The following is a 16301-nucleotide window of genomic DNA, read 5'->3' on the forward strand; positions in this document are numbered from 1 at the left end:
AAACGGGCACTGGAAGGCACTACACACCCCACGTAAGGTAGATGCCATAGATAATGTGCTCACTTACTACAGATGTTTGCACTAGGTTAGAGAAAATCCCCCCCAGCAGAGGCAGCACCTTTAAATAGCCTGTCCAGACCACTTCAAAAACGCTTTAAGGCTTAAGACTCCTGTGCACAGCCAGCCAGCTAAAGGCTTACTGCAGGACCGCACTGTACCTCACTGTGTATGTTAAAAATGTGATACTGATAAAAACCAAGGGTGGCATTCATCTTCTCAGTTTGAGACATCTGCTGTGCAGACTTGTGCATCTGAGACAGTGATTTACACTTTCTGTATAGTTAGTAGACAGAAAAAAAGGCATTTCCATAGCACGATTTATCTCCTCCTGAAGTATACAATTAAAACAAGCCAGATGAATCACCCTCTCCAAGTGCTTGTTTCTCTCCACCAGCTCTAAAGTGTCTGGGGTGACAGGCTCAGAAGTAGGTGTCTCTAGTGTAGGTGTCTGAAGCTGGGTGAGATGAGTCCCACCTCTCCACTGCTGCTGTCAGGAACAGAGAGTAAAGCCACCGCAGACAGCACTGGTGGGCTCAGAGCTGCCCGGTCCACAAACATATTTAGCTGTCACCCCTGAACTGCTTTAGCTCTTGCCAGCTAGTCAGCAAATGGGTGAAAGAAGCATTACAAAAGTGCTGGGTGCCCTTGCCAACCCTTCAGAGTGAGAAAGTGACCCTCACAGACCAAGGTCCTGCCTATTAGGGACTGAAACATGAGTCTAATGATAACGCACAACTCCGCCAGCTTCCCCAGGTTATAAATGTGCTTCAGCGTCTTAAACAGCTCTTTAAATCAGGCTTCTGGAAAAAATTCTGACAAAAGGAAGAATCCTCACAGGACTTTTGGCAATTACAAATGAGCCGTCCTCAAGGCATTTCCATTTTGCCAGCCTCTCAAATGTTTTGTAGCTGCTTGGGCATTGCACAGAACAAGTTTGTAAAGCTGGCAAAAAGACATGTTTATCATAAATAGGGGAGAAGGAGGTAAGTCCTGTGAGACAGTGCGTAATCCTCAGCGTGGTTAGAGCTCTAGAAATGTGTGCCATGCAGGGGGATCAGAGCTGGACACTACCCAAGGCACATTCTCACAACCCTGAATGCTGTGTGACTTCCTCTTCACCCAATGATTACTACATGGAGGGCTCAGTGGGAGACAGTTAGTTCCCACACAATTAATTACTTATAAGTTACAAACATACCTAAGAACACACACAGTGATTTCTGGTGGTGGTTTTCTGGACACACAATACTATCTGCCTCAGTAGCTGACTCCCAAACTCCTCAAAATGTTTTTATCCCATTCCTGTCTACCACACTAGCTATGCGTTATTTAGCTGTACAGGATTTTTGAGCTCAGCTGTTAAAAAACACCTGAGGCATCATCCTGTGAAGAGAAGATGAACTGCCAAATCCATAAAGTGATATACATCTCTAATTGCCACTGTGGTTGTCTAAATCTGAAATGTTGATATTTATTCAGATACATTGCCCAGGTATTTTCTTCACAGCAGTCAGGTTAAAGAGTGAGGTCTTATGGACTCATCTGTCGCCTGGCAGGTACCTAGTAGCTTGTGCAGCTTTCTCATGCCATTATCAATGATGACCTCTCCTTGCACAGGTTATCCTGATAGCTGGTTTCAAGGAACTGTTAATATCTCATTTCAGAAGCCAGTAATCTCCATGTTAACAACCTTTCCCAAGGCCTGCATCTCTGCTGCACAGATCAGTAATGAGAATACACACAGCCCAACTCCTGCATCAAGGAACATTCCCTCCTTCCCTGAATTAGCTTTAGCTTTGCCAAAACTGCTTGCACCAGCTGTATCCTCTTCCCGATCCCAATAGAGCTCCTCAGATGCCAAAGAATCTGTTCCTGAGCATGCCTGAGCACAATGACTCCTAAGCAGGTTTGTGCCTCCCTTACGCCCAGACTCTCAGGATTCAGACACCTGAGAGTTTCCATCTCTCATTTTAAGAGTCATCTCCAAGAAATACTTCCATTCTGTATTTGAAGCAGTATTGGAACAAGGCCTAGAGTCTCTCTTTTTCTCCTCTGGGAAAATGGCCTCTTTATTTCATGCTTTTCCCAATAAATAAGGATTTTCATGCTTTTCCCAATAAATTAGGATAGCTTGAGCCGATCGACTTTGCTGCTGTCTAGGTTCGCCTGGCCTTGGAGGACCTGTGGATTAGGGCACCCTCCTGGGCAGATGGGATCCCTGCTCCTTCTAGCACAGGGGGTGGAAGGCTGCTCTACACACTGAGCTACTGAAGAGGAGCATGCACACCACCTCCACTTTTTGAAGGAAAGGGTTCAGCCACTTAGCTGCCAACTCAGCTGTGAAACAGAGTGGTAAGTGCTAGGAAGAGTGAACAACAGTGAGGAACAGGCATCTTAGCACAGCATAAAGCACACGTCTCTGCTCAGCGTTAGTACCCAGCAAGCTACATGATTCATCTTGCAGCCTCACCAGTGTCCTCCGGTGGGAGTCAACAGGCACACTGATAAAGGAGATGCAGCTTCCCGTTCTAGGTTTTTAAGGGGCTTCCGACAAAATCCCACTCCAGAGGGCCTTACAGAAAACAAGCAGCCAGGGAAGGTGCTGGAATGGGTAACAGGCTCAGTACAAGACAGGAAACCAGTGAGGAGTGCATCCAGCAATGGGGAAAGCAGCTGAAGCTCTGCAGAGGTCTGCTGTGGGACCTGTGCTCTTCACCATAACCATAAGTAACCTGACCAAGAGGGCGAGCCACGAGGTGGCAAAGTTTCCTAATGACATGAAGTTAGGGTGAGAGCCAGCTGTGAGGGATAACAGGCTACATGACTGGGTCACAACTCGGCAGATGGAGAGCTGGGCCAATAAAGAGGTGCAGGTGGCAGTAAGCAACCCACATGCTGCATGCTCAGTGATGGGCTCTGGCTCTTGCCACCAGGGATCCTGAGCCTTTCACAGGCTGCTCCACAAAAAGGGCAACTCAGTGTTCAGGAGCAGCCAAAAAAGCAAAATAACTGCTAAAAATTACTAGGAACAAAGCAGAAAACAGAGAAAAATGTTTTGTTTTTTTTTCCTGCATCTGGGGAACTGCAGCTGTCAGCACACCCACACTGTGAGAGATGCATCTCAGGCTAGAAAATTTATCTTCCTGACCAATTCCACCAAGCTGGAGACAGGACCAGACAGACCTTTGGTCAGGCCCCATATGGCAGCTGTGCATGTAGTCACAGAGGGAAATTGCTCTTGGGCTCCCACAGGGAAGCTGTGAGTCCCCACGGGTGGCTGGCAGATGGGACTGCACCACTTGGTGTTGCAACGACTTTGGGTTTGCACGCATTTCCCCAACTTTCCAAACATGGACGGTGCTGAAGGTCTAACAGATCAGTATTATAGTTTTTAATGAATACCAATTAATGTATCGTAATGGAAAAATGACAAAACCCCATAAACCTTTATTAAATCAGTTTTTAAATAAGAATATTTGGTCAAAATGGCATTGCACATATGGATTTTTAGATGCTATTCGTGAAACTGTAAAAGTTTAAAGCACTTTCTTTAAATACTTTGCTTTTACAGTAACAGATAAAAATAATGTTACTTAATTCGAACATGGAAAGGAATGGCTAAATTAAGAATGAATCAATACAGCAGACAGTTTTAAAATCCACAGTAGAGGCTATTTTAAAGAACAAAATCAGGGTATTAACCTATTAGGTCAGAAGGTCTGAATTGGCTTGAGCCTACAGAGTAAGGGATGTAGGTATCTGGAAATGGGGAAAACTGCATGAACACAGATTCAAAGCAAGACAAATGCATTCTGAGTTCAGACCCGCTTTTGCTATTGGAACTCATAATATAAATTAACTAATTATACAAAGTACAGTGTTACGATAATCTATGCAGGACATTCAAACTTGTCTGTTCATCTGACCTTAATTTCAGCAGGGCAGGAACCAGGTCTGCTGGCTCACTATCACAATCAAGATGATTCTCCTTCTCTTGGCTGTGGAAATCTGTCCCATATCGCTGACACCACCAGGTTATCCATATATCTTAACTTGTACCAAATAGGCACAAGTTTCTTGTAACTGGTACTCCCAAATCCTAAAGTATTATTCACAGATACAGTGTTTTCTATCACTAATGGTTATCATATGTTAATTCCTTTTTTTATCCTCTGTTAAGAGTTAGAATTAAATAATCTGCATGTATTTGCTGAAGTATGCTGAATTCTCATCCTCAGCATACATATGCCTTTCTTCCTCTGTCAAATACTCCAGGAAAGCTTCCCACAAAATATATATTCCAATTCTTGCTAGTGATACAGAGAGAGCTGAAAAATTATCAGCTCCATACTGTAGCAATTTGGACTTCAATCCATTTAATTGATAGAATTATAGAATCATAGAACGGTTTGGGTTAGAAGGGACCACGAAGATCATCTAGTTCCAATCCCCCTGACATGGGCAGGGACACCTTCCACTAGAGCAGGTTGCTCAAAGCCCCGTCCAGCCTGGCCTTGGACACTGCCAGGGATGGGGCATCCACAGTTCCTCTGGGCAACCTGTTTCCATGCCTCAACACCCTCACAGTGAAGATTTTCTCCTTAATATTTAATCTAAATGTATCCTCTTTCGGTTTAAAGCCATTACTCCTTGTCCTATCTCTACATGTCCCTGTAAAAAGTTCCTCTCCAGCTTTCTTGAAGGGCCTTTTTAGGTACTGGAAGGCTGCTATAAGGTCTCCCCAGAGCCTTCTCTACTCCAGGCTGAACAACCCCAAGTCTCTCAGCCTGCCTTCATCGGAGAGGCATTCCAGCCCTCTGATCATCTTCGTGGCCCTCCTCTGGACCCGCTCCAGCAGGTCCATGTCCTTCTCATGCTGGGGTCCCCAGAGCTGGATGCAGTGCTCCAGGTGGGGTCCCATGAGAGCGGAGCAGAGGGGGAGAATCACCTCCCTCGACCTGCCGGCCACGCATCTTTGGATGCAGCCCAGCACACGGTCAGCTTTCTGGGCTGCAGGCACACCTTGCTGGGCCGTGTTGAGCTTCGGATCAACCAGCACCCCCAAGCCTTTCTCCCCAGGGCTGCTCTCAAACCATTCTCTGCCCAGCCTGTATTTGTGCTCGGGATTGCCCCGACCCACATGCAGGACTTTGTACCTGGCCTTGTTGAACTTAATGAGGTTTGCACAGGCCCACCTCTCAAGCCTGTCAGGGTACCTCTGGATGGCATCCCTTCCCTCCAGCGTGTTGATCACACCACATAGCTTGGTGTCATCAGCAGACTTGCTGAGGTTGTGCTCAATCTCAGTGTCTATGTTGCCAACAAAGATATTAAACAGTGCTGGTCCCAGTACAGACTGCTGAGGAATGCCACTTGTCACTGGTCTCCACTTGGTCATCAAGCTGTTGACTGCAACTCTTTGAATGCAACCATCCATCTGATTCATTATCCACAAAGTGGTCCATCCATCGTATCCATGTCTCTCCATTTTAGAGACAAGGATGTTGTGTGGGACAGTATCAAATGCTTTGCACAAGTCCAGGTAGATTAACTCATTTGCTCTTCCCTCATCCACCAATGCCGTATCCCTGTCGTAGAAGGCCACCGCATTCGTCTGGCACTATTTTCCCTTAGTGAAGCCATGTTGGCTGTCACCAATCATGTCCTTATTTTCCATGTGCCTTAGCATAGTTCCTAGGAGGATCCGCTCCATGATCTTGCTGGGCACAGAGATGAGACTCACCAGCTTGTAGTTTCCTGGGTCTTCCTTTCTTCCCTTTCTAAAAATGGGGGCTACATTTCCCCTTTTCCAGACTTCCATGACTTCTCAAGTATGACGGATAGTGGCTTAGCCACTTCATCCGCCACTTCCCTCAGGACCTGCAGATGCATTTCATCAGGTCCCATGAACTTGTGCACCTTCAGGTTCCTTAGATGGTCTCAGACCTGATCTTCTCCTGCAGTGGGTGGTTCTTCATTCTCAGTCCCTGACTTTGCCTTCTGCAACTTGGGCGATGTGGCTGGAGCACTTGCTGGTGAAGACTGAAGTGAAAAATTCACTGAGTACCCTCAGCATTCTCCATGTCCTGGGTAACCAGGTAACCGGGTATGTTTCCTTCCAGAGATGGCTTACATTTTCCTTAGTCTTCCTTTTATCACCAGCGTACCTATAGAACCTTTTCTTGTTGCCCCTTGATGTCTCCGGCCAGATTTCATTCTATCAGGGCTTTAGCTTTCCTAACCTGTCCCTGGCTGCTTGGACAATTTCTCTGCATTCCTCCCAGGCATCTTCAGAGGTGACTGCTTAGAAATTCTATTAAAAGTGCTGCATTTGAATGGGCCTCATTAAAATATGATATTCTACTTTGAATTTTGTGGGGTGGGGTGTTCTCCTAAATACTGTCCTTTTTATTATTAATCAGAATGCATGACTGCAGTCCAGAGTGAAAATTGGAAGATACTGGGTGCTTATACTGTATCAGCATTGTGGTACTGGAAAGTAACAACCATAAAAGCATGTAAAGAATAATTCTGACTAGCGAGATACACATTCTTGATAGTATGGAAAAACATACTTTTGTTTTTAGTGCTCTGCATTCCCTTCTTGAATAAAAATTGGACCAAAGCTTACAGTGAGTTACCTGGCGAGGTCACTGGGAGTTTTGTCATTTACTTTGAATACATCTCTGTGGAAGCAGAACTTCCATTAGAACAAAAATAAGCTATGACAAAAACTGTATTCTGGGCAAATTTTGATCAGAGTGTGTGCAAATTTCACCCTGAACAAAGATTTGAGAGATGAGTGTCTGTTCTGGTGAAAGAACAAGACTGGATTCTCTGCAGGGAACTACTGTATTAATTAGCAAGGCATTTGAGTGCCACGTGTCTTTCTTGAGTAACAGTTTTATTTCCAAGGGACTTCAACTACTCATACGAATATAAATAGCACATTTATATCAGTACATATATACATGCATTTGTATTAAGAGGTGAGTTCATGCTAACTGTGGAGGCTATGCTGGCTGCGTTTTATCAAAAACAAGACGATGTTCTTTCTCCCTTAGAGAGCTTTCCAAAATTCGGAGTTACTTGGTTTGCAAGTAAAGAGTTTTAGACAGAAGACTCTGCTATAGCCCACTGGTTTCTTGCATACTGAATTCTAACTCCAATTGATAGTTCTCTTAGAAGCTAAAGGGTTGACCTGCTATTGAACCTCAAATACAATACTTTTTTTAGGTTCTAAGTTTAGAACAAGATGGTTAGAGCATCTGTTCTCTGTCAATCAATACCAAGATATTAGCGTGGACTTGACATGGGCTTGAGTGTGCTCACAGTGGCTGGAGCAATGCACATATATCCAGAGAAGTTCCCACATGATTTGCTGCTCAAGGATCTACCAGAAGAAAGAAGAGGATGCCTCCTCACCTCTCATTGGCAAGGTCAGCAAAAGCTGGGTCTCCTTTGATAACAAAGCTTTGGCTAGATCCATGTTGGCACCCAGGCACTGGGTATAAATGAACAAAAATACATTACATGCAAAAATTCTAGTTTCTATTTTCTGTCTGATACATGCTCTTCCTCTTTTCAGTGAGAAAGGCTTTTGGCAACCCGCTATTCCTCACTTGTTTTGATCAGCTGCAGAAGACAGACTCATGCCTTTTTTCAGCCATAAATACAATACTACCCTTGCTGAGACTTCCCGTAGGGAATTTGAGGTGATTGTGGAAAAGGCATTTCTAGATCATACTTTCTCACTTCTGTATTCTCCATGACTGAATTACAAGGCTTATGGGACCCATGGGGTTTTTTGTTTATTTTATTTCACTTGAGGAGGTTTGGGGTCAGAAATAGTGATACTGAGCAAAAGGTATACTTATTGTTTCAAGAAGAGTCAAGATCTAACTTTTGTATAACCAAAGGATGCTAGATCGCAGGGCAAAATTCATGTCTTGAGTAGGACTCACAGATTTTCCACGCTAGGCACCCCTGCATTATGCAGGGCTAATAATGGTAATAATTATACTATTACAGAGTGGATCCATGTTCCTGGAACTGTGCAGTTAACATCTGAGGCGGCACCTGGCTTCTTTAATACATGGTGCCTACACATTTGGTGGGCAGCTCTGCCTAAAAGCAAGCCATCTCCGCACGGCTAAAAACACCTTGTTTCCTGTTGCCTTTGATCTTACGCTGCAGTGGCTGTCAGCAAAACCCAGTGAAGATTACTAAGTAAACCTACCCTTTTATTGGCCAAATTCCTGCTTCCGCAGGATGCTATCCAGGTCTGCAGAGGCATCTCATGGTTTATAATTAACAAAGATTAACTGGGCTGTGGACTAAAGGTTGGTGATGGTGCTCTAGCAAAGTAGAGGGAGCTGCTTACTATATAAGTGAATGTGCTGAGTATGATGTGCTAGGAAAGCTATAACATAAATAACGCTATACATGAGGCTTATAACTGGGAAATTGCTGGGGAACACCTGTTGAACTATCATAGACCTTCATGTTGAACTGCTGGTCTTTTCTGAACTCTGGCTCTTATACTGAACTGCTTCTGTGCTACAAATCCCACTGTTTACAATTGTCAGCCATTAGGAAAGAGGAACAAATTTTCTTTTACAAGAATTATAAAATGAAAATAGGAGACAACGTATGACGCATTCTGGTGACTTAATATTTCTTTTTTACTAGTTCTTGTTTCAACTGCTCATGCAAGAAATCTGTAATTAAATAGGTGGGTTAGCAATCTACTTATTTTTTGAGAGCAAATGCCTAACCTGATTCAGGATGACTAGTAAATGCACCTTGCTCCATTTAGGGATAAGTGGGTGAAATATAATTTTCTGTGATATACGGAAGGTCTGAGAAGATGATCCAATGGTTGCTGTTATTCTCAGGTTCTGTCACTGTAAAAGAAACTATGGTTTGTCCATAGTCTGTACATACCGGCTCATTTTAACCACTGAAGTAAGGAAGCTTGGATATATATTTAATAGCTTATTTTTCTGCTTCATGATGCATTAAAGCTCCTGCTCTGGCATTAGTTTAGTAACATCAAAATGGTCTCATTTTATTTTTGTATGATTTGGAGAGGAGACATACAGTGCAGAAGTAATGAGTCACCTCCAAACTTATAGCTTATGAGTCTGCACAGGCGAGATGGTATACGAAATAACCGGTGGGACACGATCAAAGACAAGCTGGCGGGAATCCCCAGTGAATAAGCCTAGCATAGCTAAGAGCAGCTCATTCTGAGGCTGTTTAAAGCCTAAGAAAGCATGGTACCATTTGGGAAGGGAGCCAGGTGTTATGCAACAAGAAACTCCTCACGTCTTTGGAACAAGATCTTGGATATCTGCTCAAATATGCTGTTGTGTTAACTGAAAACACTGCAAATAACAGGAAAATTGGGCAAAAGTTGTCCTGGGGCAAAGCCAGAGTGTAATTACTGCCTGTGTGCACTTAACACTCAGTACTCACAATAAACATGGAAGACAGCATCGCTTTTCCATCAGGGGAGTAAGTCACATTGACTTTACCCTGTAATAACAGAGCACATGCTGGCAAGGTACTGTGGAAAAGCAGACACACAGCATGTTTACACCCCCATTCATGCCTGTAGCTGCACACAAACCTGTTACGATTACCTTCACCCCCAGATCATTCACTCCATCCCAGCTCTGGTCGGGACCAAGTGAAAGCTGCTACCACGCAGCAAGCACAAGGTGGTTTTGATGGTCTCTGTCCTGATTGTGAACGTTCACATTGAAGACTGTCTTCTGTGTAGAAAGACAGCCTGAACAAAAGTGAACATTTTGCAAGTTAACTACTCCGCGCAGAAGCCAGCACACCTTCCTTGCAAAGGCTGCTTCAGCAGGGAAGCGCACACAAACCAACCCTGGCCAAGCCACCGAACCCCCAGCTGCTCCTGCTCTCCAGCTGCTCCTGTGTCCTAGAATGGGCGAGCACTACTATTTCTAGAATGTGCAGCTCTCACATAAAAAAACTAACTCCTGGGTGAGATTTTCACAGGGTCTGCGCTAGTGCTCAGTCCAAGCACAAACAAGCATCACCTGGCTACCAGATCCTTTAGATGCCACCAGCAGAACACTGCTAATAGTTAAACAGTATTTATCCAGTTATGCAGCATTTGAGCTTATTTCTCCAGAGGAAAGTTTTAGTAGGAACCTGAAGTGACTGATTTCAGTAAAAGAAGTCCTCTCCCACCCCTACTGCACCCACTCATGGCAGTGCCCTCCCACAGCCACAAAACATGTGTGGGATGTTTGGGGGTCTGTTCCTATCTACTGTAGTTCTTTTCTTGCCTCCTCTGTGAAAAAATGTGCTGCTTGTTTTTAGACAAGTTGCTTCATTCTGCAGTTTCTCGGCTGCTCCATCTGCAAAATGAGGATAATAAGAATCGCAGCTCTTAAGGAAGCCGACTGCCACTCATGAAAGTTTTTGCTGTGCTTGGGATCTTCAGTTTGTTCTTGCTAAAGAAGTGAAAAAGGTTTATTATTAAAGTGATTACAGTGTTGATAAGCCTGTGATGAATTCCTTGCAGGCATGCAAATACATTAAAGGCCACATCCACTTCTTATTTGTACTTGTACAAATTCCCTACAACTCCAGTGATGCAGACAAGGTTACTCCAGCTGAGCATGTGGCAGAATCCGGTTCCACAGCAACTCAGTTTAGACATTTATGTGCAATAATTGAAAGAAGAGAGGTATCATTTGCCTTATAAGCAACTTTGAATATCACCAGTCACTCTTCCCGACAGAACAGTGCAGAGGGAACGTGCTATACGGGGAGGCTGCAGTACCATTTCCTTGGTGCTGGAAGCCTGGGAATAAGTAGCTCTAAGTAGGGCCTAATTAAGTGGATGATGGGTTTTCTCTGGCAAGGTGACTGTCCTGCAGCTCCTCGCGAAAGCTGATATACCTATCTCTGGAAGATCCCAAGATGCAAAGCAGGGATGGGATCAAGGAAGGGAAGTCAGTCCTCAAAGTACACTGTGCTTTCATGTACAAATTGGGTGAAACCAGTCAGCTGGCTGGTCTGAGAGGAATGGTCACTGGGGTATGGATCAAACTGGTGGGAAAAACAACAGAAAGATGAACAAGCACAAATCATGCACCAAGCCTCCATTTCTCAAAGTATGAAGTGTGTGCAGTGGTACCAGGCACAGAAAACACATGACACGGTTACTGCCTGCCTGAGTAATGCATGTAGATATAGTTGTCTTGAAAAGTGCTGGTACAGCAAGCTCAGAGCATACTGATGATTCAATCTCTGAAATAATTCGAAATGGTAGTCACGCTTCTGAAGGTGCACAAAGTCCTTATCTCCCTTTTAAAGCAAAGAGACTACTGCACTGGCAGGAAAACAGAGGGAATGCTGGAAGGCTTTACAGCAATGCGTATCAATGAAAGGCTCCTCTTGGCTAACTATCCTAGAGTGAAACGTATTCCTAGTGGTTCTGCCAAAGATCCTTGAAATGCTTTGGTGGTGGTTGATAGGGGAGAAAATAATCATAACTACAAAGTGGAGGAAAGTTTTTGCCGTCTTGCTCTTGCAGATTTGCAAGGGACTTGGGCTACCAGAGAACTTTAAGAAGGCAAATCTTTGCCAGAGATGCGGCAGCTGGACCAAGGGAAGCAAGCAGTCCACAGTATGCCCACTGCCTCACTTTATTTTTGTCTATAACTACATCTTGGCATTTTCATATGGCTCTGAGCACCAGCTGGCAAAATTAGTCAATATTAGTCTGAAAGGAAATGTTATGAATTCATTTGGAAAAAAAAGCTCTCAGTCTGTTTCATTAAAAGGAAGCAAACAGCAAAGGAAACTCTTACCTGCATCTGTACAACCTCTGGGTCCTATCATACACCATCAAAGCAATTTAGATTTTGATACTGATGATAGAGGAAAAAAGAACCTGAAGTAAAGAACAAAAAGTCCAACTAGGCCAACAAAGTCCCTTGTGGGTGGCAAGGGTATCTGAGAGCTGGTATGCAGAGCAGACATGGAAATGCTTGAAAGGATCCAATTTTACAGCACAGGGAAAGATTGTACTGCCTCTGTTTCTATATAAGGTAGGTAATAAACTGTATTTGAACTGGTAGCAGGGGAATGAGATGACCCACATTTCAAAGCTGGAACCTGATGGGTTATTATTATTTATGATTCATAAAGCATGTGCAGTGCACCAAAAAAAAAAAAAAAAAAAAAAAAAAAAAAAAAAAAAAAAAAAAAAAAAAAAGGCGAGACATGCTCCCTGCCCAGAGGAGCCTCCAATGCAAACCTTGAGAGAAACATTCTGCTGTGCATGGGGCTAACTCCAAGGGCTGTTTTTTATTCTAATTATAGTGTATGATGATCAGTCCTGCTTTTGTTCCGGTCAGAAAACGGAGATCCCTTTTCCTAGTTCCACAGCAGGTGGTTTTTATATTGGGGGAATGCAACAGTTGTATTTTCCAGGAACTGAAATAACAACCTTCACGTACTCCTGATTTTCCACTTTACTTGCTGATTTTAGTTCCTTTCCCCCCTCTGGGGCATTTCTGCATTTTCTCACTTTCTCCTCCACAGAGCTATTGCTACCATTTTTTCTTTTCCCTTCTTCATTCCTCAGTTTTTCAATGTTACTTTTGTTCTTCTTCATGAGCTTTCTATGCCGTCTCACATACATATTTTACCTTACTGTTCAATGATTCCCTTTTTTGAGTTGTTCTTATCTCAACCAACTACCACATCACCTAGTGGATTCCCCAAACCAGTGGCTTTCTCTTCACCCTCCTCTCAGGAACTGAGCTCCATATCCACCCCTCAGATGGACTCTTCTTCCTGACCTGCACCCTCTTTCTCTTTCTGTTCCTCCTGCTTCCGCATCACCCCCTCCATCTCACCTGCTCTGCCTCTCTAGGACATGGCCTACAGGTTTCTACCCAAGGACACAACTCCTCACCCCAGACCTCCCCACCAGCTATGCCCCAAACTTAAGAGCTCTCTGGGAAACCCTCCTGAGCACAGCACTGCCCTTTTCAAGGTCCCCAGCCATGATCCCATAAAGTCTCCAAAGGTCCCCGTGGTCCCTGAAGGTCTGCTAATCCCCCCACTGCTGTTGAGCTCCTGCTGTTGTCCCTCCTGGCCACAGAGCCCCAACCCCAGTACTACCATGTAGCTGGATTGGCAACTAGAGGTGAGAACAGATGGTTGGGATGTGGGGCTGTGTTCCTTCCATCAGGAGTCAAATCTGGCCAGCACCTCCCTCCCTCTTGCCAAGGGTCCCACCTGGCAGGTACTTGCCCAGGGGCTTGGGGGCTGCTCCCAGGCCCCGAGGGGAGCTTCTGGAGAGGAGCGCTGCCTTTGGAGTGTGGGGGGGGACAGAGCTGGAGCAGAGCAGGGCAGGGGACTGCGGTGGGCGCTGGCGATGCCAGGCGGCTAGGGACCTGTGTGACCCATGGGCGGGCGGCGGGGTCGTGCGGCTTCCCCGCCGCCGGGTATCGCTCCGGCACCGCACCCAGCCTCCCCGGCGCATCCCCGTTCGAGGTACCCAGCTTCTCCGGAGCATCCCCGTTCGCGGTACTCAGCCTCCCCGGCGCATCCCGGCTCGGGGTACTCAGCCTCCCTGGCGCATCCCCGTTCGCGGTACCCAGCTTCCCCGGAGCATCCCCTTTCGCGGTACTCATCAGCCTCCCCGGAGCATCCCCGTTCCCGGTACTCAGCCTCCCCGGAGCATCCCCGTTCGCGGTACCCAGCTTCCCCGGAGCATCCCCGTTCGCGGTACTCATCAGCCTCCCCGGAGCATTCCCGTTCCCGGTACTCAGCCTCCCCGGAGCATCCCCCATCGCGGTACCCGGTCTCCCCGGGATACCCCCGTGACGGTACCCTCGTCCCGCTCCTAGCGTCGGCGTTTACCTTCCACTTTGGTGAGGGTGAGGACGGGGCTGTTGCAGGCGCTGAGAGGGGCCACCCTAGCCGAGTGCTTCTTCATGGCGAGCCCGTCGCCGGCGGCAGCTCCCCGCCGCCCCGCGCCTACATCCTGGCGCCGCCGGAGCCCTCCTCGGCGGCGCCCCCCGGTACGGCTCCCGGCCCGCCGCCCTCTGCCGCAGCACCGGGCGGCGGCGGGGGCTGGGGCTCGCCCGCCCGCCCGCCCGCTGCTGCTCGGGGCTGCTGCAAACCCGACGTCACCGGCACGGCCCCCCCCGCCCGCCCCCCGGGCTCCCGGGGCCGCCCTCCGGGTCGAGGTGGGGGGTGGCGCCCGGGCTCCGCGGTGAGGGGCGCTGCGGAGTTCCCCCGGGCGGCTGTGCCCGCTGCGGGGCCGGGGCGCCTTCCCGGGCACCGCTCCGGCAGGCACGCAGGAACCCGGCCCCTAATGCGGCTGCGGCCACCGCTCCGCTCCGCTCCGCTGCCGCCGCTGTGCCTGCGCCTCCCGGAGCCAGCCGGGCTCCCGGCCCCGCCGGCTTCTGCTGCCGCTGGGCTGCTGCACCGCACGGAACGGGCTCCCGGCTGCCCATGCCCTGCTTAGCTCCCTTCTTACTGTCTTACGGGAAAGGGTAATTTACACTCTCCACACCAATGTTTTTTTTGCCCGTATTCTACCTCTCCTTCATTTTCCTTCAAGTCCAGTCACCATCCTGGATCGGTTTTCATCCCTGCCTTTAATAATTTTCCCCATCCTTTCCCCAGCCTTTCTGTTCCTGCTGTGTCCTTTCTAAGAGGGAGACCAAAATTAGACACAGCAGTCAAGATGAGGATGCACCATCGATTTATCAATAATATTCCAATACTTTCAGTAGCATACTCGACAGCTTTCTTAACACAGCTTGCCAACTTCTTTTTGAGGCACGAAACAAAATACCTCCACACCTACACACAAGTTAAATAAAATGTCTTTCACAATGGGATGCTGCTCGTACGTAGCAACTTTTTATGGTGGCTTTTTTTCAGTAACGATTTTAAGACCCCCAGTCATGACACACCAACAATGTGCGGTAGATTTACTTTTCTATGAAAAAGTCGAACTGGTATTAATTAACAAGACAATGCAAGTGGATCTGGGAGAGAAGACAACCCAGTGAATCAATATGAAACATGTAGAAAAGATTATATCACTGGAAGCAATGAACCAGATTCCACAAGATGCCGAGCACGGTGAGCCCAGCACCCTTTACTCCTGGTGATTTCTTCTGTAGGTACGAAAATACTTAGCACTTTTAACAGGTTCCAATACAAGATGCGTCAGCAAAGACGCAAATACTCAACGTTTCCTAAGATTTGGTCAAATTAAAATGAGTGTACTTTGCAAACCAGACCGGGCAGCCATCAATACTCCACAAACATTCCAAAGTATTTGTTAATTATATAAATAGCAGCTATTGAAAAGCAGCCTCGACAGACTGTTCAGCAAATGGTGGGAAAAAACCACCCTACTTGTGCCCGCCCGCTGGACAGCTCTGTGTATTTAAGAAGCGAGCTGCCTTGGTGGGTCAGACTCGCACTGTTCATTTGCACAGGTCTCATCTGCTGATCTGCAGTCTGATGAAGCTCAGGGGTGGCTTGTATTTCCTATGCCTCTTCTGTGTCAGCCTTCGGGATGAGCTTTGTAAAAAAAAAATTAAAAAAATCATCGGGCCCCTTTCAAACTGATCCTTCTGGAGAGTATATTCATGTGCTCAGTGCTAAGACCACAAAAGCTCAGCTTGGTCAAATGAAAAAAAACTACCCCTGGCTTTCATGGTTATTTCCAGGCCTTCTTAGCAGAATTACTGGATCCATTCAGGTTTTTGTGATGTTACAGATCATAGGCATGTTGGGAACTGGGGCTCCATCTTGTTTCACTGCTTCATCTCAGAATCCAATTAGTTCCTGATTTTTGAAAGAAGTTACATAAAAAGGGGCAGATTTCACCTCACATGGTTGTGTCCATGAAATATTTTAAAATGTTGCTATACCTTTTATCTGAGGATTTCAAAGCACATTATAAAATATTAATTCATATTACGCTGCCTCTGTGAAGAAACATCAGGCTCACTGGTGGATAAAATCGAGCCACAGAGTTTAAGCAATTCTGTCAGATGATCAGTACCACCAGAACCCAGATAACCCTGGCTAGCTTCTGCTCTCAGCAGAAGATCCTTCTGATCCTTCCAGGATCATCTGAGCCTCTGCTATGTAAGCAGGAAACTACTAAATCGGCATTTTACATCCAAATTTCACCTGCTTTTCCTAGAGGT

At 46.3% G+C, this 16301-nt stretch overlaps 1 protein-coding gene across 1 annotated transcript in view; it reads right to left on the reverse strand.

Annotated features, from left to right (window-relative positions):
* SLC35F3 (solute carrier family 35 member F3) overlaps positions 1–14171 on the reverse strand; it is a 75282-nt gene extending 61111 nt beyond the window's left edge. Inside the window, exon 1 of the mRNA XM_037392258.1 lies at positions 13984–14171. Within this exon, the coding sequence (XP_037248155.1) occupies positions 13984–14059 (76 nt within the window). The 5' untranslated portion in view covers positions 14060–14171. The remainder of the gene's footprint in view (positions 1–13983) is intronic.
* Positions 14172–16301: the final 2130 nt, after the last annotated feature.

The sequence above is a fragment of the Falco rusticolus genome, chromosome 6 (assembly GCF_015220075.1).
Source record: "Falco rusticolus isolate bFalRus1 chromosome 6, bFalRus1.pri, whole genome shotgun sequence".
Classification (NCBI taxonomy): domain Eukaryota; kingdom Metazoa; phylum Chordata; class Aves; order Falconiformes; family Falconidae; genus Falco; species Falco rusticolus.